Source organism: Oncorhynchus keta, chromosome 37 (assembly GCF_023373465.1).
Source record: "Oncorhynchus keta strain PuntledgeMale-10-30-2019 chromosome 37, Oket_V2, whole genome shotgun sequence".
Classification (NCBI taxonomy): Eukaryota; Metazoa; Chordata; class Actinopteri; order Salmoniformes; family Salmonidae; genus Oncorhynchus; species Oncorhynchus keta.
Window position 1 is genome coordinate 27510988 of NC_068457.1, and position 27516 is coordinate 27538503.

A 27516-nucleotide genomic window follows, 5' to 3' on the forward strand; every position below is an offset into this window, starting at 1 on the left:
AGCACAGTAGCTAGCTAGCTTGCTTGCTTTGGCTAATATTAGCAATCTAACTAACGTTAATAGCTGTGTACAATGGAATTATTTGAAAGGGAAACTCACATCGAAGTTACTACTTTGACAGATTGTACTCCCTTATTTGTGCGTACCTGTTATAAAATGACATCAAGCTAGTTGACTTACTTTTCCACTGTCAAAGCGACGTTTCCTGAAGCATTTCAGCCCTGCTCTGAAAGACCTCCCTGGGTTTACCATCATGTTGTGGATGTTTGCTCAGGATGTGTTATTTTAATGTGAGAGTCTCATTACTAAGCACTTCCCTGGACAAAATACATTGTGTGCGCTCCTCGTTATTTCTCAAAGTTGGTATGAAACTAAGAGAAAGAAACGTATGGCTGTATTTCAGTTTAATCTTAGAGCTCCCCCTCTATACTGCCCCTGTTGGAGAAATTGCGTACCCATAGTAAACTGAAAATACTTTTTCCCAAAATTGCTAATATATGCATATAAAAATTATTATTGAATAGAAAACACTCTAAAGTTTCCAAAACCGTTTAAATTATGTCTGTATGTAAAGCAGAACTCGCAGGGCAGCCTTTCTCCCAAACTCTCTCTTGTGAAGAGAAAAGTTGGGTCAACTTTGACATCATGGCCCCCACCCTTCCCAGGCAGCTACCGATCCAGGAACAGTCTCTATCTGTTCAGCGCGATGTCAGCTTTCAAATGGCACGTTCATTGTGAGAATCCCACGAGCCCTGCACGTTTGGCGGGCGAAATTGCTCGTGTCCCTCTGAAAAACAGGCACTCTATTGCGCGCGGCCGATTTGGAGTAAGTCTTTTTCCATGATCCAGCATTTGAAGCCGGATTGTCTGTTCGCGCTGATCTTTGTTCTACATGCTAAAAACATCACAAAGCTCGATTTTTCACATTGTTTGACCAGTTTAGTGGACATATAATATGTAAATTGGAAGTTTTGATGCGCAAGAGTGCTGGACCAGAAGTCATTTTGGATGCATTTCAGCCGAAGCTGTTAACATGTGCTAATACAGAGACACACAACGTGAAACCAAACGATGTATTGGGTAAGTATGACTCCTTCTACGTCTTCTGATGGAAGAACATCAAAGGTAAGGGAATATTTATGTGGTTATTTGGTGTTTCTGTGGACTCCAAACGTAGAGGAGACATACTGCTAATATCTGAGCGCTGACTCATAGTATAGCCCAGTGAACGATGTCTGTAACGTTAAAAATAAATGTAATACAGCGGTTGCATTAAGAAGAAGTGTATCTTTGTAAATATATGTAGAACATGTATATTTAGTCATGTTTATTGCTTGTTATCTGACGTTATCTGTCGGAGCTATCATCATTTCTCCTGACATTTGAGTAGCATTTTTGAAATGTCGTCATTGTAAACAGAGATTTATGGATATAAATGGCATATTATTGAAAAAAAAAATGTACTGTGTAACATGTAATATTACTGTCATCTGATGAAGATTTTCAAAAGGTTAGTGAATTATTTATTTTTTAATCCTACTTTTAAATTTTATTTTTTCTGGGACAAAATGGCCGCCGCTTGCCTTTTGTTTCGGTGGTGATCTAATATAAATATGTGCTATGTTTTCGGCGTAAAACATTTTAGAAATCTGACTTGCTGGGTAGATAAACAAGGTGTTTATCTTTCATTTGAGCCATTGGACTTGTTAATGTGTGGAGGTTAAATATTTTTTGGAATATTTTTGCGTTCCATGCGCCACCTTCCAGCTGAATGTGGGGGGTGTTCCCAAATTGGAACCCTAGTCCCCTTCTGGTTAATGACGATTGCGCTGTCGGAATTTATGGCTAGCTTGACTACATTTGATGACAGCTGGCGAGTGAGAATACCAAGTCATTGGCTGACGGCGCATCATCTGCTGCTGAACTACAGCGCTGCATCGTGTTGGTTGCGGAGTGATCTTCAATTAAAACTGCCAGAAAAAAAGATCCGGTAAACCACGAAGCACACAGGCTTCTCCCTCTCAGTCGCGCAGCTGCCAAACTGACACAGCTGCTTAGCAGAGAGCGCAATGAACACAGACCATTTGTACTTGGCCAAATCAATTCCAGTAATTAATGAAATAATGATACATTTGCTCTAACACGTCGCGACCCACCGTTAACAGGTCTGTTCCCGACCTATACTTAACAAGGTGAGAGAACTTTGAACAAAACGGTTAAAACTTTAATTATAAATATGAATTATAGACACCAAAAGGACAAACTTCGATTATATTTACAAAATGTTGGAAGCAATTATTACAAAAATATTGTTCTTTAGCGTAAAATACATGTTCAGTGCATATAATTACTAATAATTTACATATGTAAATAAAACATGTAAAACGTCATGTATGTAGGTTAGAAAGATAAACTATTTTATTTGAAGTTAGATATATAAATAGCGATATAAATTAAATTATGAACTTTTTCACTGCTTCCAAATTTCAAAGCCAAGCAGATGTCAAAGGTTATATTCTTCTGAGTATCACTGGCATCTGCGGATCAAAAGAATGAAAAGGTGTTATTACATGTTGTAATATGGCTGTTCAACCACGGTCTCTGAGGACCCAAACATTTCTGATGTACATCAGGGACTGATTCATTCAGACCTTGAACATCAGCTGATACATTTATCAATTAACTAGTCAAAAGGGGTGTGTCTCAAGTTGCATTCTACCTGCAAGAGGCATGGATGAAGTGCTGTTTGTTGTTAGCACAGGCAGTATGGTTCAGGTGACCTGCAGCGTAGGATGGTCTGGGTCCTGGGTTAGGGTGGGCTGTGGGGACAGTGTAGTGTGGTCTGGGACACAGTCACACCTGTCAACATCTATGTCACAGTCCACCGTTCTCATATTGGGAGAGAAGTCTGGAACAAACAGAGAGAAAAACATAGGAATGACTTAATATTACTACAGGGACCAGACCAGGGAAAATGGAGCGAGAACAAACCATCAGAATAACCACTTCCTAAAGAGGCTATGTAATATCCTGAACAACACCCTGATTTAGCACCCAGCGCATTACAATGGAATGGTCCCCAAAGTGCAAACACTGCCCAAACCCGGTGCTGCATACCAGCTAAATCTAGTGCATCTACTGGGCTGGATAGTTGATACATCTACCAGTGGTAGACTAACCTGGTTGTTCAGTGGAGGAGTAGGACACAGTGGTAGACTAACCTGGTTGTTCAGTGGAGGGGTAGGACACAGTGGTAGACTAACCTGGTTGTTCAGTGGAGGGGTAGGATACAGTGGTAGACTGACCTGGTTGTTCAGTGGAGAGGTAGGATACAGTGGTAGACTAACCTGGTTGTTCAGTGGAGAGGTAGGACACAGTGGTAGACTAACCTGGTTGTTTAGTGGAGGGGTAGGACACAGTGGTAGACTAACCTGGTTGTTCAGTGGAGAGGTAGGATACAGTGGTAGACTAACCTGGTTGTTCAGTGGAGGGGTAGGACACAGTGGTAGACTAACCTGGTTGTTCAGTGGAGAGGTAGGATACAGTGGTAGACTAACCTGGTTGTTCAGTGGAGAGGTAGGACACAGTGGTAGACTAACCTGGTTGTTCAGTGGAGAGGTAGGATACAGTGGTAGACTAACCTGGTTGTTCAGTGGAGGGGTAGGGACACAGTGGTAGACTAACCTGGTTGTTCAGTGGAGGGGTAGGATACAGTGGTAGACTAACCTGGTTGTTTAGTGGAGGGGTAGGATACAGTGGTAGACTAACCTGGTTGTTTAGTGGAGGGTAGGATACAGTGGTAGACTAACCTGGTTCAGTGTTACAGTGGTAGACTAACCTGGTTGTTTAGTGGAGGGTAGGATACAGTGGTAGACTAACCTGGTTGTTTAGTGGAGGGGTAGGATACAGTGGTAGACTAACCTGGTTGTTCAGTGGAGGGTAGGATACAGTGGTAGACTAACCTGGTTGTTCAGTGTTTAGTGGTTGTTCAGTGAGGGTAGGATACAGTGGTAGACTAACCTGGTTGTTCAGTGGAGGGGTAGGATACAGTGGTAGACTAACCTGGTTGTTCAGTGGAGGGGGACACAGTGGTAGACTAAGGTTGTTCAGTGGAGGGGTAGGACACAGTGGTAGACTAACCTGGTTGTTCAGTGGAGGGGTAGGACACAGTGGTAGACTAACCTGGGTTCAGTGGAGGAGTAGGACACAGGGTAGACTAACCTGGTTGTTCAGTGGAGGGGTAGGATACAGTGGCAGACTAACCTGGCTGTTTAGTGGAGGGGTAGGACATGCGGTAGACTAACCTGGTTGTTCAGTGGAGAGGTAGGATACAGTGGTAGACTAACCTGGTTGTTTAGTGGAGGGGTAGGATACAGTGGTAGACTAACCTGGTTGTTCAGTGGAGAGGTAGGATACAGGGTAGACTAACCTGGTTGTTCAGTGGAGGGGTAGGATACAGTGGTAGACTAACCTGGTTGTTTAGTGGAGGAGTAGGACACAGTGGTAGACTAACCTGGTTGTTTAGTGGAGGGGTAGGATACAGTGGTAGACTAACCTGCTGTTTAGTGGAGGGGTAGGACACAGTGGTAGACTAACCTGGTTGTTCAGTGGAGGGGTAGGATACAGTGGTAGACTAACCTGGTTGTTCAGTGGAGGGGTAGGATACAGTGGTAGACTAACCTGGTTGTTCAGTGGAGGGGCAGGGACACAGTGGTAGACTAACCTGGTTGTTCAGTGGAGAGGTAGGATACAGTGGTAGACTAACCTGGTTGTTTAGTGGAGGGGTAGGATACAGTGGTAGACTAACCTGGTTTGTGGAGGAGTAGGACACAGTGGTAGACTAACCTGGCTGAGGAGGTAGGACACAGTGGTAGACTAACCTGGTTGTTTAGTGGAGGGGTAGGACACAGTGGTAGACTAACCTGGTTGTTTAGTGGAGGGGTAGGATACAGTGGTAGACTAACCTGGTTGTTTAGTGGAGGAGTAGGACACAGTGGTAGACTAACCTGGTTGTTTAGTGGAGGGGTAGGACACAGTGGTAGACTAACCTGGTTGTTTAGTGGAGGGGTAGGATACAGTGGTAGACTAACCTGGTTGTTTAGTGGAGGAGTAGGACACAGTGGTAGACTAACCTGGTTGTTTAGTGGAGGGGTAGGACACAGTGGTAGACTAACCTGGTTGTTTAGTGGAGGAGTAGGATACACTGGTAGACTAACCTGGTTGTTTAGTGGAGGAGTAGGACACACAACGGTCGGCCATGCAGTCCCAGATCAACCCACTGGCACACAGACGCCTGGAGTCCTCTGATTTAGAGAGCTGACGCATCGGAGAGCACCTGCAACCAAACACACAGCCTGGTCAGTGCTAAGGGTACGACTAGCGAGAGTGTGTGTGTGTGTGTGTACATCTGGACTCACCCGTTCCTCCTGTGAGAGCGTATATGGGCTTGCCGTCGGATCAGGGGTGGTTCCATACACTTACACTCTGTGTGATTGGCTACCTTTATCAACACCGGCTCAGGTCCGTATTTGAACGGTATCACGCTCAGCAGCTGCAGGACGGAAAGTGTCAGATCACATTAGTCCGGTTCTGGATTCAGCGATCCACTTTATACAGAGAGATGTATTTTATTTGACTCATTGATGGCCCAATGATGTGCATAGTGTACATTACGTAGTCTATGCGTTCTGTATATATTCACATTCTCCAAAATCCTTGTCATTTAGGAGCACTTATCATAATCACAATTGTCTTAAAAACATAAATCAGGGGTCCCCAACTATAGCCGCGGGATTGGAGCGGATGGTCAGGGGTCCCCAACTATAGCCGCGGGATGGAGTGGATGGTCAGGGGTCCCCAACTATAGCCGTGGGATGGAGCGGATGGTCAGGGGTCCCCAACTATAGGCGCGGGATGGAGCGGATGGTCAGGGGTCCCCAACTATAGCATGCGGGATGGAGCGGATGGTCAGGGTCCCAACTATAGCCTTGGGATGGAGCGGATGGTCAGGGTCCCCAACTATAGCCACGGGATGGAGCGGATGGTCAGGGTCCCCAACTATAGCCACGGGATGGAGCGGATGGTCAGGGGTCCCCAACTATAGCCGTGGGATGGAGTGGATGGTCAGGGTCCCCAACTATAGCCACGGGATGGAGCGGATGGTCAGGGGTCCCCAACTATAGCCATGGATGGAGCGGATGGTCAGGGGTCCCCAACTATAGCCACGGGATGGAGCGGATGGTCAGGGGTCCCCAACTATAGCCGTGGGATGGAGTGGATGGTCAGGGTCCCCAACTATAGCGCGAGGATGGAGTGGATGGTCAGGGGTCCCCAACTATAGGCGCGGGATGGAGCAGATGGTCAGGGGTCCCCAACTATAGCTGCGGGATGGAGCGGATGGTCAGGGGTCCCCAACTATAGCCGCGGGATGGAGCGGATGGTCAGGGTCCCCAACTATAGCGCGCGGGATGGAGTGGATGGTCAGGGTCCCCAACTATAGGCGCGGGATGATGTTTGTTGGAGCGGATGGTCAGGGGGGGCCGGAACTATAACCGCGGGGGTGATTTTGTTGGAGCGGATGGTCAGGGGTCCCCAACTATAGGCGCGGGATGGAGTGGATGGTCAGGGGTCCCCAACTATAGCTGCGGGATGGAGCAGATGGTCAGGGGTCCCCAACTATAGCGTCCCCGAGATGATGTTTGTTGAGCGGATGGTCAGGGGTCCCCAACTATAGCCGCGGGATGATTTTTTGTTGAGCGGATGGTCAGGGTCCCCAACTATAGCCATGGGATGGAGTGGATGGTCAGGGGTCCCCAACTATAGCCGCTGGATGATGTTTGTTGAGCGGATGGTCAGGGGTCCCCAACTATAGCCGCGGGGATGATTTTTGTTGAGCGGATGGTCAGGGGTCCCCAACTATAGCCGCGGGATGGAGCGGATGGTCAGCGGTCCCCAACTATAGCCACGGGATGGAGTGGATGGTCAGGGGTCCCCAACTATAGCCGTGGGATGGAGCGGATGGTCAGGGGTCCCCAACTAAAGCCGTGGGATGGAGCGGATGGTCAGGGGTCCCCAACTATAGCCGTGGGATGGAGCGGATGGTCAGGGGTCCCCAACTATAGCCGTGGGATGGAGTGGATGGTCAGGGGTCCCCAACTATAGCCGCGGGATGGAGCGGATGGTCAGCGGTCCCCAACTATAGCCACGGGATGGAGTGGATGGTCAGGGGTCCCCAACTATAGCCGTGGGATGGAGCGGATGGTCAGGGGTCCCCAACTATAGCCGTGGGATGGAGCGGATGGTCAGGGGTCCCCAACTATAGCCGTGGGATGGAGCGGATGGTCAGGGGTCCCCAACTATAGCCGCGGGTTGATGTTTGTTGGAGCGGATGGTCAGGGTCCCCAACTATAGCCGCGGGGTGATGTTTGTTGGAGCGGATGGTCAGGGTCCCCATTATAGCCGCGGGGTGATGTGTGTTGGAGCGGATGGTCAGGGGTCCCCATTATAGCCGCGGGGTGATGTTTGTTGGAGCGGATGGTCAGGGTCCCCATTATAGCCGCGGGGTGATGTTTGTTGGAGCGGATGGTCAGGGTCCCCATTATAGCCGCGGGGTGATGTTTTGTTGGAGCGGATGGTCAGGGGTCCCCATTATAGCCGCGGGGGGTGATGTTTGTTGGAGCGGATGGTCAGGGTCCCCATTATAGCCGCGGGTGATGTTTGTTGGAGCGGATGGTCAGGGTCCCCATTATAGCCGCGGGGTGATGTTTGTTGGAGCGGATGGTCAGGGTCCCCATTATGCCGCGGGGTGATGTGTGTTGGAGCGGATGGTCAGGGTCCCCATTATAGCCGCGGGGTGATGTTTGTTGGAGCGGATGGTCAGGGTCCCCATTATAGCCGCGGGGTGATGTTTGTTGGAGCGGATGGTCAGGGTCCCGGATGGTCAGGGTCCCCATTATAGCCGCGGGGTGATGTGTGTTGGAGCGGATGGTCAGGGTCCCCATTATAGCCGCGGGGTGATGTTTGTTGGAGCGGATGGTCAGGGTCCCCATTATGGCAGCGGGGTGATGTTTGTTGGAGCGGATGGTCAGGGTCCCCATTATAGCCGCAGGGTGATGTTTGTTGGAGCGGATGGTCAGGGGTCCCCATTATAGCAGCGGGGTGATGTTTGTTGGAGGCGGATGGTCAGGGTCCCCATTATAGCCGCGGGGTGATGTTTTGTTGGAGCGGATGGTCAGGGTCCCCATTATAGCCGCGGGGTGATGTGTGTTGGAGCGGATGGTCAGGGTCCCCATTATAGCCGCGGGGTGATGTTTGTTGGGGCGGATGGTCAGGGTCCCCATTATGGCCGCGGGGTGATGTGTGTTGGAGCGGATGGTCAGGGTCCCCATTATGCCCGGGGGTGATGTTTGTTGGAGCGGATGGTCAGGGTCCCCATTATAGCCGCGGGGTGATGTGTGTTGGAGCGGATGGTCAGGGTCCCCATTATAGCCGCGGGGTGATGTGTGTTGGAGCGGATGGTCAGGGTCCCCATTATAGCCGCGGGGTGATGTTTGTTGGAGCGGATGGTCAGGGTCCCCATTATAGCCGCGGGGTGATGTGTGTTGGAGCGGATGGTCAGGGTCCCCATTATAGCCGCGGGGTGATGTGTGTTGGAGCGGATGGTCAGGGTCCCCATTATAGCCGCGGGGTGATGTTTGTTGGAGCGGATGGTCAGGGTCCCCATTATAGCCGCGGGGTGATGTTTGTTGGAGCGGATGGTCAGGGTCCCCATTATAGCCGCGGGGTGATGTGTGTTGGAGCGGATGGTCAGGGGTCCCCATTATAGCCGCGGGGTGATGTTTGTTGGAGCGGATGGTCAGGGGTCCCCATTATAGCCGCGGGGTGATGTTTGTTGGAGCGGATGGTCAGGGGTCCCCATTATAGCCGCGGGGTGATGTTTGTTGGAGCGGATGGTCAGGGGTCCCCATTATAGCCGCGGGGTGATGTGTGTTGGAGCGGATGGTCAGGGTCCCCATTATAGCCGCGGGGTGATGTTTGTTGGAGCGGATGGTCAGGGTCCCCATTATAGCCGCGGGGTGATGTTTGTTGGAGCGGATGGTCAGGGTCCCCATTATAGCCGCGGGGTGATGTTTGTTGGAGGCGGATGGTCAGGGAGCGGGGTGATGGTTGGGCGGATGGGGGGTCCCCATTATAGCCGCGGGTGATGTTTGTTGGAGCGGATGGTCAGGGTCCCCATTATAGCCGCGGGGTGATGTTTGTTGGAGCGGATGGTCAGGGGCCGGAACATTGTTACAATCAGTTGTACACCACTAACATCCAAAGAGGTTGCATTTGAAAATAGACATCATTTCATACATTGATTACATTGAGACATGATTAAATATCTATTTTGTAATTAGTAGGAATACTTGGGAACAGATTTACTAAATTAAACACATTGGGGATATTAAAGGTATTTTTTGACCAAAAACTAAAAACACATTTAAAAAATATATATTTATTTACTAAAAACTTTGGGCCCGCGGGCTGCCTGTTGTCCGTTGCCGACCCCTGCCAGAAATGATTGCCATTTATTAAGAATAATATTAATAATGCGTTTTATTTGTAATACACCTTCTAACACCTTCTAATGGTCCTTCTGTAAGTTGGTAGAGCATGGCGCTTGTAACGCCAGGGTAGTTTCGATTTACGTAGAATGTATGCACACATGACTGTAAGTCTTTGGATAAAAGCTAAATGGCATATATTATTATTATTTATATTATAACAGATATTTAAAGAGGAAATGCTCACTGTTTTATTAACATAGGCAGTACTTGTGTTTCTGCACGATACACCCTCTTTGTTGCAGCATCCGTTACACCTGAAGACGGACACGCAGGGGGGCTTGAAGAACATGGAGGTCGTGGTGCCCAGTTCCTTTGCCACGTCTACACACGTCTCTCTGGGCGTGCACTGGGTCTTCTGCCACTCATCATCTATGGCTAAGGATCACATTCACACAACACCAATAGTTACACACAGAACAAAACTAATAGCAACCATAGAGACTTGCTTGGGTACCGTCTGGGTACACTCACATTCTAACCACAAAACATTCATTAGCAACCTGGAATTAATGTCTTGGCTTTTGCTTGGAGGGTTAACACAGTCTCGAGAAGACCCAGGGTTCAAACCAGTCTATCTCATACTTTATGACCATCTCCAGGGAGAACATTGAATAATGCCCAGCCTTTAGCTCAGAGGTCTAACACATTGAGCAAGTGCACAGTAGACGCAGATATTGAACCCACATACCTCTGAGTATCCCGAGGCTGCAGGAGCCAGCAGAATAGCTCAACAAACAATACCAAAGCTTTAGCTTAGAGAGCCAACACAGTTTTGAGGAGACCCGGGTTTCGAACCCACATACCTTTGAGTATCCCGAGGCTGTAGGACCCAGCAGCATAGCTCAACAAACAATACCAAAGCTTTAGCTTAGAGAGCCTACACAGTTTTGTGGAGACCCGGGTTTCGAACCCACATACCTTTGAGTATCCCGAGGCTGTAGGACCCAGCAGCATAGCTCAACAAACAATACCAAAGCTTTAGCTTAGAGAGCCAACACAGTTTTGTGGAGACCCAGGTTTCGAACCCACATACCTTTGAGTATCTCCAGGCTGTAGGATGCTACAGCGTAGCGCGTGGAGCGGTGTGACCCAGCGGAGATGAGGAGGCGTGAGGAGGAGGAGGAGGAGGAGGAGGAGGAGGAACGGTGGTTGTGCTGCTGAGAGGAAGAGGATGAGGGAGACGTCTCCAGGTGTTTGAGTTTTAGACGACACTTCCACAGCTTCCAGTCAGGGAAATCTGTCAGCATGAGCAGCTCGTCCAGACTGGAGGCCGAACGCACATCCCTCTCCCACTTCTCCTGGTTGATCACCTGCAGGGAGCAGAGGAAGAGGACACAAAACATTTAATGATATATGTTGTTTTAAAGACAGGATAGAAAATAAGCTCCAACACGCTGCTATGGTAAAATATAGTTAGTTGGTTTGTGAGAGTCAACAGTCTCACCACAAGAGGGCAGCACTCTTACATCCAAGTCAGGATTAACTTTAGATGCGATTGAGGCCGGTTTACAAGGACTGGACTGAGCTGATGATACATGCAAGTCAGTCTGACTCCTCACACTCACATCCACCTCTGACTGTGCTATTATTGCCCAAAGCCAGGTCCCACAGACAATTAACAGCTGTCCTGGGATTTAAGACTATCATCATTTAGATCACAACAGATACAAAAACAATCAGTGCTTCTGTGTATTATAGTATTATATCACTACAGTATTATAGTACCACTGTATTGTAGTATTAAAGTACTACAGTATTATAGCACTACATAGTATAGTACTACAGTATTATAGCACTACAGTAGTATAGTACTTCATTATTGTAGTATTATAGTACTACAGTATTGTAGTATTATAGTTCTGCAGTATTGTGGTATTATAGTACTACAGTATTGTAGTATTATAGTACTGTGGTAATGTAGTATTATAGCATTACAGTATTATAGCACCACAGTATTGTAGTACTACAGTATTTTAGTACTACAGTATTGTAGTATTATAGTACTACAATATTGTAGAACTACAGTATAATAGTACTACAGTTTTATAGTACTACAGTATTGTAGTACTACGTGTGTAATCATTACTTCTTCTCATTCCCATGACTGTTCATAACTGATGAGAGGATGCCCATTGTACCCCAAATGCACAGTAGATCCCCTGGCATCAGCCCATAGACAACATAGCAGCTGCGAATGTGGAGTTGGCTGGGGTGACATTAAGGGGTAGTGGGGGGCAGGAGTTCCCAGGGTCCACCTGTTGAGGAGCTCTAGGAGCTATGAGAAGACAAGCCTCCTCCTTCCCATGGAGCAGAGGATGGAGAGACAACAGAATATTAGGAGACATAGCTACTGTTTCCCACAGAGACACGATTACAACTGCTGCTGCACATGCTAATGCAGATAACAAGCAGGTAGGCCACAAACGAACAAATATACAGTACTACTGCAGATAATAAGCAGGTAGATCACTAACTAATATACAGTACTACTGCAGATAACAATCAGTTAGGTCACTAACTAATATACTGTGTTACTGCAGACAACAAGCAGGGAGATCACTAACTAATATACTGTGTTACTGCAGACAACAAGCAGGTAGATCACTAACTAATATACTGTGTTACTGCAGACAACAAGCAGGTAGATCACTAACTAATATACTGTGTTACTGCAGATAACAAGCAGGTAGATCACTAACTAATATACTGTGTTACTGCAGACAACAAGCAGGTAGATCACTAACTAATATACTGTGTTACTGCAGACAACAAGCAGGTAGATCACTAACTAATATACTGTGTTACTGCAGACAACAAGCAGGTAGATCACTAACTAATATACTGTGTTACTGCAGACAATCAGTTATGTCACTAACTAATATACTGTGTTACTGCAGATAACAAGCAGGTAGATCACTAACTAATATACTGTGTTACTGCAGACAATCAGTTATGTCACTAACTAATATACTGTGTTACTGCAGACAACAAGCAGGTAGATCACTAACTAATATACTGTGTTACTGCAGACAACAAGCAGGTAGATCACTAACTAATATACTGTGTTACTGCAGACAACAAGCAGGTAGATCACTAACTAATATACTGTGTTACTGCAGATAACAAGCAGGTAGATCACTAACTAATATACTGTGTTACTGCAGATAACAAGCAGGTAGATCACTAACTAATATACTGTGTTACTGCAGATAACAAGCAGGTAGATCACTAACTAATATACTGTGTTACTGCAGACAATCAGTTATGTCACTAACTAATATACTGTGTTACTGCAGACAACAAGCAGGTAGATCACTAACTAATATACTGTGTTACTGCAGACAACAAGCAGGTAGATCACTAACTAATATACTGTGTTACTGCAGACAACAAGCAGGTAGATCACTAACTAATATACTGTGTTACTGCAGATAACAAGCAGGTAGATCACTAACTAATATACTGTGTTACTGCAGATAACAAGCAGGTAGATCACTAACTAATATACTGTGTTACTGCAGACAACAAGCAGGTAGATCACTAACTAATATACTGTGTTACTGCAGACAACAAGCAGGTAGATCACAAACTAATATACTGTGTTACTGCAGACAACAAGCAGGTAGATCACTAACTAATATACTGTGTTACTGCAGATAACAAGCAGGTAGGTCACTAACTAATATACTGTGTTACTGCAGACAACAAGCAGGTAGATCACTAACTAATATACTGTGTTACTGCAGACAACAAGCAGGTAGATCACTAACTAATATACTGTGTTACTGCAGACAACAAGCAGGTAGATCACTAACTAATATACTGTGTTACTGCAGATAACAAGCAGGTAGATCACTAACAATAACTGTGTTACTGCAGATAACAAATACTAATATACTGTGTTACTGCAGACAACAAGGTAGATCACTCAGGTAGATCACTAACTAATATACTGTGTTACTGCAGACAACAAGCAGGTAGATCACTAACTAATATACTGTGTTACTGCAGACAACAAGCAGGTAGATAACTAACTAATATACTGTGTTACTGCAGACAACAAGCAGGTAGATCACTAACTAATATACTGTGTTACTGCAGATAACAAGCAGGTAGATCACTAACTAATATACTGTGTTACTGCAGATAACAAGCAGGTAGATCACTAACTAATATACTGTGTTACTGCAGACAACAAGCAGGTAGATCACTAACTAATATACTGTGTTACTGCAGACAACAAGCAGGTAGATCACTAACTAATATACTTCTTACTGCAGAGATCACGCAGACAACAAATCACAATACTGTGTTACTGCAGATAACTAAGCAGGTTTATGCAACTAATATAAAAGCAGTCTGTAGATCACTAATATTATTATTATAAGCAGGTATATAACTAACAACTGCAGCAAGCAGGTAGATCACTAACTAATATACTGTGTTACTGCAGACAACTAATATACTGTGTTACTGCAGGAACAGGGAAAATCCACCACAATAAACAAGGTGTGTTGTGTGTTCTCTCTCAGTGCCCTACAGGCCAACATGGAGAGAGGGAACAGTCATGTGTACAACTCCAAACACATTGGAGGAGACCCGTCTGTTATTACAGCTGACCAGTCCTATGGAGCTGTGGCTTCTTCCCTGCCTCCACTTATACTGTTCAGATCATATTTACACTACATTCACTCTCTGCACACTATTACCCCAAAAACTAAGACATTACATTATGACTGTGTTGGTGTAATGTCAATTTAACAACAAAATGTTGCAATTTAAATAGTCTATTGTTGCCAATTGTAAAAGTTCAAAATCACAATAACCTTTTTAAACATTTACAATATAAAAAGGGTGCGGTCGAATTTGTTGAGAAAGACAAATAACGAGGGAATAAGGGACTTCCATTCATTTATGAGACGGGAAGGGAAACCCACAGAACAGATGGAGAGTTGAATAAACAACAGAGAGGAGAGAGGCCGGGTCAGAGGAGAGGCTGAGAAAAGGGACTGTCGTGTAATATGAAACATGTCAAACAGAAACAGAGAGGAGAGAGGCCGGGTCAGAGGAGAGGCTGAGAAAAGGGACTGTCGTGTAATATGAAACATGTCAAACAGAAACAGTTTGCTTTCATTTCTTCCAGTCGTTGTAACGACATGAGCCGCCACTGATCTGTTCAATGTGTGAGGATTGTAGCTGGATGCTTCCTCTATGTGAGGATTGTGACGTCAGGGTGTAGCTGGATGCTTCCTCTATGTGAGGATTGTGACGTCAGGGTGTAGCTGGATGCTTCCTCTATGTGAGGATTGTGACGTTAGGGTGTAGCTGGATGCTTCCTCTATGTGAGGATTGTGACGTTAGGGTGTAGCTGGATGCTTCCTCTATGTGAGGATTGTGACGTTAGGGTGTAGCTGGATGCTTCCTCTATGTGAGGATTGTGACGTTAGGGTGTAGCTGGATGCTTCCTCTATGTGAGGATTGTGACGTCAGAGTGTAGCTGGATGCTTCCTCTATGTGAGGAGTGTGTCGTTAGGGTGTAGCTGGATGCTTCCTCTATGTGAGGATTGTGATGTCAGGGTGTAGCTGGATGCTTCCTCTATGTGAGGATTGTGACGTCAGGGTGTAGCTGGATGCTTCCTCTATGTAAGGATTGTGACGTTAGGGTGTAGCTGGATGCTTCCTCTATGTGAGGATTGTGACGTCAGAGTGTAGCTGGATGCTTCCTCTATGTGAGGAGTGTGTCGTTAGGGTGTAGCTGGATGGTTCCTCTATGTGAGGATTGTGATGTCAGGGTGTAGCTGGATGCTTCCTCTATGTGAGGATTGTGACGTCAGGGTGTAGCTGGATGCTTCCTCTATGTGAGGATTGTGACGTCAGGGTGTAGCTGGATGCTTCCTCTATGTGAGGATTGTGACGTTAGGGTGTAGCTGGATGCTTCCTCTATGTGAGGATTGTGACGTTAGGGTGTAGCTGGATGCTTCCTCTATGTGAGGATTGTGACGTTAGGGTGTAGCTGGATGCTTCCTCTATGTGAGGATTGTGACGTTAGGGTGTAGCTGGATGCTTCCTCTATGTGAGGATTGTGCGTCAGGGTGTAGCTGGATGCTTCCTCTATGTGAGGATTGTGACGTCATGCTTCCTCTATGTGAGGATTGTGGCGTCAGGGTGTAGCTGGATGCTTCCTCTATGTGAGGATTGTGACGTTAGGGTGTAGCTGGATGCTTCCTCTATGTGAGGATTGTGAGGTGTAGCGATAGGGTGTAGCTGGATGCTTCCTCTATGTGAGGATTGTGACGTTAGGGTGTAGCTGGATGCTTCCTCTATGTGAGGATTGTGACGTTAGGGTGTAGCTGGATGCTTCCTCTATGTGAGGATTGTGACGTTAGGGTGTAGCTGGATGCTTCCTCTATGTGAGGATTGTGACGTTAGGGTGTAGCTGGATGCTTCCTCTATGTGAGATGCTTCCTCGTTATGTAGCTGGATGCTTCCTCTATGTGGATTGTAGCGTTAGACGTTGTAGCTGGATGCTTCCTCTATGTGAGGATTGTGACGTTAGGTGTAGCTGGATGCTTCCTCTATGTGAGGATTGTGTGACGTTAGGGTGTAGCTGGATGCTTCCTCTATGTGAGGATTGTGACGTTAGGGTGTAGCTGGATGCTTCCTCTATGTGAGGATTGTGACGTTAGGGTGTAGCTGGATGCTTCCTCTATGTGAGGAATGTGACGTTAGGGTGTAGCTGGATGCTTCCTCTATGTGAGGATTGTGACGTTAGGTTGTAGCTGGATGCTTCCTCTATGTGAGGATTGTGTCGTTAGGGTGTAGCTGGATGCTTCCTCTATGTGAGGATTGTGTCGTTAGGGGTGTAGCTGGATGCTTCCTCTATGTGAGGATTGTGACGTTAGGGTGTAGCTGGATGCTTCCTCTATGTGAGGATTGTGACGTTAGGGTGTAGCTGGATGGTTCCTCTATGTGAGGATTGTGACGTTAGGGTGTAGCTGGATGCTTCCTCTATGTGAGGATTGTGTCGTTAGGGTGTAGCTGGATGCTTCCTCTATGTGAGGATTGTGACGTTAGGGTGTAGCTGGATGCTTCCTCTATGTGAGGATTGTGCGTCAGGGTGTAGCTGGATGCTTCCTCTATGTGAGATTGTGACGTTAGGGTGTAGCTGGATGCTTCCTCTATGTGAGGATTGTGACGTCAGGGTGTAGCTGGATGCTTCCTCTATGTGAGGATTGTGACGTCAGGGTGTAGCTGGATGCTTCCTCTATGTGAGGATTGTGATGTTAGGGTGTAGCTGGATGCTTCCTCTATGTGAGGATTGTGTCGTTAGGGTGTAGCTGGATGCTTCCTCTATGTGAGGATTGTGATGTTAGGGTGTGGCTGGATGCTTCCTCTATGTGAGGATTGTGTCGTTAGGGTGTAGCTGGCTGCTTCCTCTATGTGAGGATTGTGTCGTTAGGTGTAGCTGGCTGCTTCCTCTATGTGAGGATTGTGTCATTAGGGTGTAGCTGGATGCTTCCTCTATGTGAGGATTGTGACGTTAGGGTGTAGCTGGCTGCTTCCTCTATGTGAGGATTGTGATGTCAGGGTGTAGCTGGATGCTTCCTCTATGTGAGGATTGTGACGTTAGGGTGTAGCTGGATGCTTCCTCTATGTGAGGATTGTGACGTCAGGGTGTAGCTGGATGCTTCCTCTATGTGAGGATTGTGACGTTAGGGTGTAGCTGGATGCTTCCTCTATGTGAGGATTGTGATGTTAGGGTGTAGCTGGATGCTTCCTCTATGTGAGGATTGTGACGTTAGGGTGTAGCTGGATGGTTCCTCTATGTGAGAATTGTGACGTTAGGGTGTAGCTGGATGCTTCCTCTATGTGAGGATTGTGATGTCAGGGTGTAGCTGGATGCTTCCTCTATGTGAGGATTGTGACGTTAGGGTGTAGCTGGATGCTTCCTCTATGTGAGGATTGTGACGTCAGGGTGTAGCTGGATGCTTCCTCTATGTGAGGATTGTGACGTCAGGGTGTAGCTGGATGCTTCCTCTATGTGAGGATTGTGATGTTAGGGTGTAGCTGGATGCTTCCTCTATGTGAGGATTGTGACGTTAGGGTGTAGCTGGATGGTTCCTCTATGTGAGAATTGTGACGTTAGGGTGTAGCTGGATGCTTCCTCTATGTGAGGATTGTGTCGTTAGGGTGTAGCTGGATGCTTCCTCTATGTGAGGATTGTGACGTTAGGGTGTAGCTGGATGCTTCCTCTATGTGAGGATTGTGACGTCAGGGTGTAGCTGGATGCTTCCTCTATGTGAGGATTGTGACGTTAGGGTGTAGCTGGATGCTTCCTCTATGTGAGGATTGTGACGTCAGGGTGTAGCTGGATGCTTCCTCTATGTGAGGATTGTGACGTCAGGGTGTAGCTGGATGCTTCCTCTATGTGAGGATTGTGATGTTAGGGTGTAGCTGGATGCTTCCTCTATGTGAGGATTGTGTCGTTAGGGTGTAGCTGGATGCTTCCTCTATGTGAGGATTGTGATGTTAGGGTGTGGCTGGATGCTTCCTCTATGTGAGGATTGTGTCGTTAGGGTGTAGCTGGCTGCTTCCTCTATGTGAGGATTGTGTCGTTAGGGTGTAGCTGGCTGCTTCCTCTATGTGAGGATTGTGTCATTAGGGTGTAGCTGGCTGCTTCCTCTATGTGAGGATTGTGACGTTAGGGTGTAGCTGGATGCTTCCTCTATGTGAGGATTGTGACGTTAGGGTGTAGCTGGATGCTTCCTCTATGTGAGGATTGTGACGTTAGGGTGTAGCTGGATGCTTCCTCTATGTGAGGATTGTGTCGTTAGGCTGTGGCTGGATGCTTCCTCTATGTGAGGATTGTGACGTTAGGGTGTAGCTGGCTGCTTCCTCGTAAACCAGACAGACAAGGAGTTTTCTTTTCCCTCTTCTGCAATTTCGACCCAGGGGAAAGCAGGTCCCCAAGGGAGAGATATCAGGAGAGTGAGTGGGGGGAAGACAGACAGCGAACAAGAGAGGAGAGAGCGAAGAAGAGCAAGAGAAAGAGAGAGAAGTGTTTGATAATTTAGGAAGTTCAAACGCTCCTCTTTCCAGGTCAGTGAGATCTTGTTAACGGTGACGCATGCATTTGCACCGTTTACATAAGAGGCACACACTCTCACACACACACACACACACACACACACACACACACACACACACACACACACACACACACACACACACACACACACACACACACACACACACACACACACACACACACACACACACACACACACACACACACACACACACACACACACACACACACACACACACACACTGCTCATTAGACCATGTCAGCTCTGATGTTCATGGACAGCTCACAGGTTGTGTGTGTGTGTCTCTACGCCCCCTGCCAACTGGTCAGCGCTAGTTGTATTAGCTCACATGGTGAGTTGTAAGGAGAGTTGATTCAGTTCGTAAGAACACAAAGAAACCTGGTGCCTCCAGTGGGAGACACGTGTCCCCATTTGATGACATACCGGTTATTAATAAATAGCTTCTTGATGATGATGCATTGAATCCACAGAATAGAGCCTGAGCAGAACATGAGTTGCAGATGAAACAGTGCCTGGTCTGGACATTGAAGCCATACAGAAATGAAGTGCATAGACACCGGACACTTACCCTGAGAGCTGGGATCATCTTGAACCTTGTTTGGCATTCCTAAGTTCAACCTCACCAACACCAGCATCATTCCAACACCGGCAGCAAGCATCTTCTGCATCCTCTGGTTCAATGCTGTATCTCAGTCTCTTTTGTGTTCAAAGTTCTCCTTCTGTCTCTGTACGGTCAATTTTCAGTCTCTGGACAGAAGTTGTATAACAGAGAGCCGTTTCTCTCAGGGTAATCCCCTGTAACAGAGAGATGTTTCTGTATTGGGTAATCCTCTATAATAGAGAGCAGAGCCAGAGGAAGGAGTCTCCTCTCTACAGACCAGCCCCTCTCAGACCGGCGCTGACTCCTTAGACCACACACAAGCTCCTGTCACAGTCCCTGTGGTTACGGACACCTCTCCCTCTCTCCCCCCGGGTCACAGACTCTCTCTCTCTCCCTGGTCACAGACACCTCTCCCTCCCTCCCCCCGGGTCATAGACACCTCTCTCTCCCTCTCCATCCAGACACCCCAGAGCAAATGGAACAGCTAAAGAGGATTTAAAACACCTCTACCTCTCTCTCTTCCCCCCAACTACACACAGCAAGGACACTTAAAGTTTCACTCAGTCACTTGAGACTGTCTCTCTATTGGTCCAACTACAAGCAAGGACTCTTAAGACTGTCTCTCTATTGGTCCAACTACAAGCAAGGACTCTTAAGACTGTCTCTCTTTCTTTTGCCTGTCTTGACTATCCCCTCTCTTCTCTTCTCCCCAGTTAGTCCAGACCTCTTCAGATCTCATTATCTACTGTGTCTCAGCCTCTGCGTTAAACGGCCTGCTTGTCACATCGAGCGAGCATGGCCCCGCACTTAGTTCCGTCCTTCAGGGTTGAGAGGGCTGTCTGTCTGTCTCTCTGTCCCCACCATGTCTCCCTGGCTCTGTCTGGCCCCACCTTGTATCCCTGGCTCTGTCTGGCCCCGCCTTGTCTCCCTGGCTCTGTCTGTTCCCACCTTGTCTCCCTGGCTCTGTCTGGCCCGCCTTGTCTCCCTGGCTCTGTCTGGCCCCACCTTGTATCCCTGGCTCTGTCTGGCCCCGCCTTGTCTCCTGGCTCTGTCTGGCCCCACCTTGTATCCCTGGCTCTGTCTGGCCCCGCCTTGTCTCCCTGGTTCTGTCTGGCCCCACCTTGTCTCCCTGGCTCTGTCTGGCCCCGCCTTGTCTCCCTGGTTCTGTCTGTCCCCACCTTGTCTCCCTGGTTCTGTCTGGCCCCACCTTGTCTCCTGGTTCTGTTTGTCTGTCTGTAAGTCTGTTCTGTCTGCTCCTGTCTGATGTTGCCTTGCTCTGTCTGTCTGTAAGTCTGTTCTGTCTGCTCCTGTCTGATGTTGCCTTGTCTGTCTGTCTAAGTCTGTTCTGTCTGTCCCTGCCTTGTCTCCCTAAGTTCTGTCTGTCTCCCCTGATGTTGCCTTGTCTCTGTCTGTAAGTCTGTTCTGTCTGGCCCCTGTCGGTCCTGTTTGTCCTGTCTGATGTTGCCTTGGTCTGTGGTCTGTAAGTCTGTTCTGTCTGATGTTGCCTTGTCTGTCTGTCTGTAAGTCTGTTCTGTCTGCTCCTGTCTGATGCTTGCTCTGTCTGTCTTAAGTCTGTTCCTGATGTTGCCTTGCTCTGTCTGTCTGTAAGTCTGTTCTGTCTGATGTTGCCTTGCTCTGTCGGTCTGTAAAGTCTGTTCTGTCTGCTCCTGTCTGATGTTGCCTTGCTCTGTTGGTATGTAAGTCCCTGGTTCTGTCTGCCCCACTGTCTTGTGCCTCCTGTCTGTCTGTAAGTCTGTTCTGTCTGATGTTTGCTCTGTGTCTGTAAGTCTGTTCTGTCTGCTCCTGTCTGATGTTGCCTTGCTCTGTCGGTCTGTAAAAATGATGTTGCCTTGGTTCTGTCTGATGTTGCCTTGCTCTGTCTGTCTGTAAGTCTGTTCTGTCTGATGTTGCCTTGCTCTGTAGGTCTGTAAGACTGTTCTGTCTGATGTTGCCTTGGTCTGTCTGTCTGTTCTGTCTGATGTTGCCTTGCTCTGTCTGTCTGTAAGTCTGTTCTGTCTGATGTTGCCTTGCTCTGTCGGTCTGTAAGTCTGTTCTGTTCTGTCTGATGTTGCCTTGCTCTGTCTGTCTGTAAGTCTGTTCTGTCTGATGTCGCCTTGCTCTCTGTCTGTCTGTAAGTCTGTTCTGTCTGATGTTGCCTTGCTCTGTAGGTCTGTAAGACTGTTCTGTCTGATGTTGCCCTTGCTCTGTCTGTCTGTAAGTCTGTTTCTGTCTGATGTTGCCTTGCTCTGTAGGTCTGTAAGTCTGTTCTGTCTGATGTTGCCTTGCTCTGTCTGTCTGTAAGTCTGTTCTGTCTGATGTTGCCTTGCTCTGTCTGTCTGTAAGTCTGTTTCTGTCTGATGTTGCCTTTGCTCTGTCTGTCTGTAAGTCTGTTCTGTCTGATGTTGCCTTGCTCTCTGTAAGTCTGTTCTGTCTGATGTTGCCTTGCTCTGTCTGTCTGTAAGTCTGTTCTGTCTGATGTTGCCTTGCTCTGTAGGTCTGTAAGACTGTTCTGTCTGATGTTGCCTTGCTCTGTCTGTCTGTAAGTCTGTTCTGTCTGATGTTGCCTTGCTCTGTCTGTCACAACCAAGTCTGTTCTGTCTGATGTTGCCTTGCTCTGTCTGTCTGTAAGTCTGTTCTGTCTGATGTTGCCTTGCTCTGTAGGTCTGTAAGTCTGTTCTGTCTGATGTTGCCTTGCTCTGTAGGTCCTGTAAGTCTATTTCTGGTCTGATGTTGCCTTGCTCTGTCCGTCCGTAAGTCCGTTCTGTCTGATGCCGCCCTGCTCTGTAGGTCTGTAAGACTGTTCTGTCTGATGTTGCCTTGCTCTGCAGGTCTGTAAGTCCGTTCTGTCTGATGTTCTGTCTGTCTGTCCGCAAGTCTGTCCTGTCTGATGTTCCCTTGCTCTGCAGGTCTGTAAAGTCTGTTCTGTCTGATGTTGCCTTGCTCTGTCTGTCTGTAAGTCTGTTCTGTCTGATGTTGCCTTGCTCTGTAGGTCTGTAAGACTCAATTTCTGTCTGATGTTGCCTTGCTCTGTAGGTCTGTAAGTCTGTTCTGTCTGATGTTGCCTTGCTCTGTAGGTCTGTAAGTCTGTTCTGTCTGATGTTGCCTTGCTCTGTAGGTCTGTAAGTTCTGTCTGATGTTGCCTTGCTCTGTAGGTCTGTTCTGTAAGTCTGTTCTGTCTGCTCCTGCCTTGGCTGTTAAATCCAAAAGCAACTGTATTTTCCACAGAGTTCAGCTTATCTGGAGCGGCATGAACATGTGTTTTAAATGTGATCCAGACCTCTGACTGCAGCATGGATACATGGGCCATGGAGGGACATCTCACCCTCCACACCCACCCCTATCCCATCCCAGACAAAACTCACTTCCCACTGGGCACAGACCTCAGCTACGCAGCATGGATACATGAGCCATGGAGGGACACTCCCACCTCCACCCCACCCCTATCCCATCCCAGACAAACTCACTTCCACTGGGCACAGACCTCATTTCAACGTCTAATTACGAGGAAACATTGATTCAACCAGTGTGCCTAGGGTTTTGATTGTCCGGAGGGAGGGATGAGGGATAGAGATGATAGAGAGGGAGGGAGAAACAGGAGATGTGATAGGGAGGGAGGAGGCGGGGAGAAACAGAGATGTGTTAGGGGAGGGAGGAGGAGGGAGAAACAGGAGATGTGATAGAGAGGGAGGGAGAAACAGGAGATGTGATAGAGAGGAGGGGAGGAGGAGGGAGAAACAGGAGATGTGATAGAGAGGAGGAGGAGGAGGGAGAAACAGAGATGTGATAGAGAGGAGGAGGAGGAGGGAGAAACAGGAGATGTGATAGAGAGGAGGAGGAGGAGGAGAAACAGGAGATGTGATAGAGAGGAGGGAGGAGGAGGGAGAAACAGGAGATGTGATAGAGAGGAGGGAGGAGAGGGGAGAAACAGGAGATGTGATAGAGAGGAGGAGGAGGGAGAAACAGGAGATGTGATAGAGGGAGGAGAGGAGAAACAGGAGATGTGATAGAGAGGGAGGGAGGAGGAGGGAGAAACAGGAGATGTGATAGAAGGAGGAGTGAGGGAGAAAGAGGAGAGTGTGATAGAGAGGGAGGGAGGAGGAGGGAGAAACAGGAGGGGAGTGTGATAGAGGGAGGAGGAGGAGGGAGAAACAGGAGGTGTGATAGAGAGGAGGAGGAGGAGGGAGAAACAGGAGATGTGATAGAGAGGGAGGGAGGAGGAGGGAGAAACAGGAGATGTGATAGAGAGGAGGGAGGAGGAGGGAGAAACAGGAGGTGTGATAGAGAGGAGGAGGGAGGAGGGAGAAAACAGGAGATGTGATAGAGAGGAGGGAGAAACAGGAGATGTGATAGAGAGGAGGAGGAGGAGGGAGAAACAGGAGATGTGATAGAGGAGGGAGAAACAGGAGATGTGATAGAGAGGAGGAGGAGGAGGAGAAACAGGAGATGTGATAGAGAGGAGGAGAACAGGAGATGTGATAGGGGAGGAGGAGGGAGAAACAGGAGATGTGATAGAGAGGAGGAGAAAAGGAGAGTGTGATAGAGGAGGAGAAACAGGAGGTGTAGAGAGGAGAGAAACAGGAGATGTGATAGAGAGGGGAGGGAGAAACAGGAGGTGTGATAGAGAGGGAGGGAGAAACAGGAGATGTGATAGAGAGGGAGGAGAAACAGGAGGTGTGATAGAGGGAGGAGGGAGAAACAGGAGATGTGATAGAGAGGGAGGAGGAGGAGGAGGATAAGAGAGATGTGAAAGAGGAGGAGGAGGAGGGAGAAACAGGAGATGTGATAGAGAGGGAGGAGAAACAGGAGATGTGATAGAGAGGAGACGGAGGAGGAGGGAGAAACAGGAGATGTGATAGAGAGGAGGATGATGAGGAGGGAGAAACAGGAGATGTGATAGAGAGGAGGGAGGAGGAGGGAGAAACAGGAGGTGTGATAGGGAGGGAGGAGGAGGGAGAAACAGGAGATGTGATAGAAGGGAGGATAGAGGGAGAAACAGGAGGTGTGATAGAGGAGGAGGAGGAGGAGAACAGGAGATGTGATAGAGAGGGAGGGAGGAGGAGGAGATAACAGGAATGTGAGAAACAGGGAGGGAGGAGGAGGGAGAAACAGGAGGTGTGATAGAGGGAGGAGGAGGAGAAACAGGAGATGTGATAGAGAGGAGGAGAAACAGGAGATGTGATAGAGAGGAGGGGAGGAGGGAGAAACAGGAGATGTGATAGAGAGTGGAGGGAGAAACAGGAGATGTGATAGAGGGAGGGAGGAGGAGAAACAGGAGATGTGATAGAGAGGAGGGAGAACAGGAGATGTGATAGAGGGGAGGAGGAGGAGAAACAGGAGATGTGATAGAGGGAGGAGAAACAGAGATGTGATAGAGAGGAGGAGAAACAGTGAGGTGTGATAGAGAGGAGGAGAAACAGGAGATGTGATAGGAGAGGAGGGAGAACAGGAGATGTGATAGAGAGGAGGGAGAAACAGGAGATGTGATAGAGAGGAGGAGAAACAGGAGATGTGTGATAGAGGGAGGGAAACAGGAGATGTGATAGAGAGGGAGGGAGGAGGAGGGAGAAACAGGAGATGTGATAGAGGAGGAGGGAGAGGAGGAGAAACAGGAGATGTGGTGAGGAGAGAGGAGGGAGAACAGGAGATGTGATAGAGAGGAGGGAGAAACAGGAGATGTGATAGAGAGGGAGGAGAAACAGGAGGTGTGAGAGGAGAGGAGGAGGGAGAAACAGGAGGTGTGATAGAGGAGGAGGGAGAAACAGGAGATGTGATAGAGGGGGAGGAGGAGGAGAAACAGGAGGTGTGATAGAGAGGGAGGAGGAAACAGGAGATGTGATAGAAGGGAGGGAGAAACAGGAGGTGTGATAGGGAGGGAGAAACAGGAGGTGTGATAGAGAGGAGGGAGAAACAGGAGATGTGATAGGGGAGGAGAAACAGGAGAGTGTGATGAGAGGAGGAGGAGAAACAGGAGATGTGATAGAGGGAGGAGAAACAGGAGATGTGATAGAGGAGGAGAAACAGGAGATGCATGATAGAGAGGGGAGGAGGAGGGAGAAACAGGAGGTGTGATAGAGAGGGGAGGAGGAAACAGAGTGATGAGAGGAGAAACAGGAGGTGTGTTAGAGAGGGAGAGGAGAAACAGGAGATGTGATAGAGAGGGAGGGAGGAGGAGGGAGAAACAGGAGATGTGATAGAGAGGGAGGGAGGAGGAGGGAGAAACAGGAGATGTGATAGAGAGGGAGGGAGGAGGAGGGAGAAACAGGAGATGTGATAGAGAGGGAGGGAGAAACAGGAGATGTGATAGAGAGGGAGGGAGGAGGAGGAAGAAACAGGAGATGTGTTAGAGAGGGAGGGAGAAACAGGAGATGTGATAGAGAGGGAGGGAGAAACAGGAGATGTGATAGAGAGGGAGGGAGAAACAGGAGATGTGATAGAGAGGGAGGGAGAAACAGGAGATGTGATAGGGAGGGAGGGAGAAACAGGAGGTGTGATAGAGAGGGAGGGAGAAACAGGAGATGTGTTAGAGAGGGAGGGAGAAACAGGAGATGTGATAGAGAGGGAGGGAGAAACAGGAGGTGTGATAGAGAGGGAGGGAGAAACAGGAGGTGTGATAGAGAGGGAGGGAGAAACAGGAGGTGTGATAGAGAGGGAGGGAGAAACAGGAGGTGTGATAGAGAGGAGGGAGAAACAGGAGATGTGTTAGAGAGGGAGGGAGAAACAGGAGATGTGATAGAGAGGGAGGGAGAAACAGGAGGTGTGATAGAGAGGGAGGGAGAAACAGGAGGTGTGATAGAGAGGGAGGGAGAAACAGGAGGTGTGATAGAGAGGGAGGGAGAAACAGGAGGTGTGATAGAGAGGGAGGGAGAAACAGGAGGTGTGATAGAGAGGGAGGGAGAAACAGGAGATGTGATAGAGAGGGAGGGAGAAACAGGAGATGTGATAGAGAGAAACAGGAGATGTGATAGAGAGGGAGGGAGAAACAGGAGGTGTGTTAGAGAGGGAGGGAGAAACAGGAGATGTGATAGGGAGGGAGAGGAGACCCGCTGTTTCGCAGTATGAGACGTCATTCTGCCAGATGCAAATGGCCTTGAAATGTGATCTGTGGTTGGTTTCCCTCCTTCCCGTAACGGATACTTGCCTCTGAGGTCTGTCCAAGGACAAAATGACTGGAGCCAATCAGTGCTTCCATTAGATAGCTTCTGGAGACATCACGGCAGGATAGTTTTGTTGGGGTTAAATTAAAAGTGCTTTTTTCATCATTTGCATTTCAGTTTAATGGCTTGGAGGCACAGTAACAAAACATCTATTTGAGAAGAAAAAAAAATCAGTATAAAATGAGAACTTTAATGATTTAAAAAGAGACAAACACACATCAAGCTGGTTCATGATTAAAATACACTTTGGTCACATGACCGTAACAAGACCTATAACATGATTAGAAGATGTCTGCGGATTCTTAGAAGGATTCCCTGATCTTAGACCTCCAAGCCGTAGCCCTCTCGAACCCATTGGTCCCTGTCCTGTAGTCTCTGACTGCCTGGTTGATCTCCTCTTCCGTGTTCATCACAAACGGACCTGGAGAGCAAAAGGAACGTGTAGTGTGTCACCTTACACATGAACGATCCAATACTGTGGTAACTGACTGGAGATCAGTGATGTGAAGAAATGGAGTTCTTACCATGTTGGACCACCGGTTCATTGATCGGCTGTCCCGCAATCAAGACAAAATGGCAAACCTCTGATGTCTGGAGAAAGGAATTTGAGTTGTAGTGAATTTACAATTCCTGAAAACTGTGTTAAGAGTCTGTAAGAAGTTCAGACAGCCTACCTTGTTTTCTACGGCTATGCAGTCTCCATCATCAAACACGATGGTGTGATGTGGCTCCACTTTCCGTTGCTCTGCATCTGGACCTGAAAGAGCAATGGAAAACAGAATCAACTCTACAGACGGGCCCCTGGGATGAAAACAAGATTATTACCTCAAAAGAAATGGCAAACAAAACAACTTTCATTTGAGGAATTTCTGTCAAGATTTTAACCCGAGGGAAACACTGCAATCAAGAACCAAAGAAAATGTGCATTTCCTCTCCGTCTGACATGGTTAAGTCTGCTTCCTTCATCTATTTCCTCTCTGTCTGACATGGTTAAGTCTGCTTCCTTCATCTATTTCCTCTCTGTCTGACATGGTTAAGTCTGC

The 27516-nt window shown here is 47.8% G+C and overlaps 1 protein-coding gene and 1 long non-coding RNA gene across 2 annotated transcripts; both read right to left on the minus strand.

Moving 5' to 3' along the window:
• Positions 1-2396: 2396 nt before the first annotated feature.
• Positions 2397-19726, minus strand: LOC127916818 (vascular endothelial growth factor D-like). The gene is made up of 7 exons (XM_052500071.1): positions 19296-19726; positions 10642-10929; positions 9793-9983; positions 5418-5551; positions 5217-5335; positions 2720-2908; positions 2397-2537 (listed from the first exon to the last, which is right to left on the minus strand). Exons 1-6 carry the CDS (start codon positions 19384-19386, stop codon positions 2772-2774), a joined length of 960 nt encoding a protein of 319 aa, XP_052356031.1. The 5' UTR covers positions 19387-19726; the 3' UTR covers positions 2397-2537; positions 2720-2771.
• A 6917-nt stretch (positions 19727-26643) lies between these two features.
• On the minus strand, positions 26644-27477 carry LOC127916820 (uncharacterized). The gene is made up of 3 exons (XR_008096177.1): positions 27148-27477; positions 26998-27064; positions 26644-26894 (listed from the first exon to the last, which is right to left on the minus strand). It is a non-coding gene; the product is annotated as an uncharacterized LOC127916820 (long non-coding RNA).
• Between the last annotated feature and the right edge of the window lie 39 nt (positions 27478-27516).

What these genes read in the sequence shown, in the direction of transcription:
- LOC127916818 (XM_052500071.1), bottom strand. Translation starts at nt 19,386, where the DNA reads ATGCAGAAGATGCTTGCTGCCGGTGTTGGAATGATGCTGGTGTTGGTG. An exon ending in CAAGGTTCAAGATGATCCCA is followed by an intron (nt 10,930 to 19,295) that starts GCTCTCAGGGTA and finishes TCCTCTTCCTCT; the next exon opens with GCTCCCTGCAGGTGATCAAC. An exon ending in CTCCTCCACTAAACAACCAG is followed by an intron (nt 2,909 to 5,216) that starts GTTAGTCTACCA and finishes TGTTTGTTCCAG; the next exon opens with ACTTCTCTCCCAATATGAGA.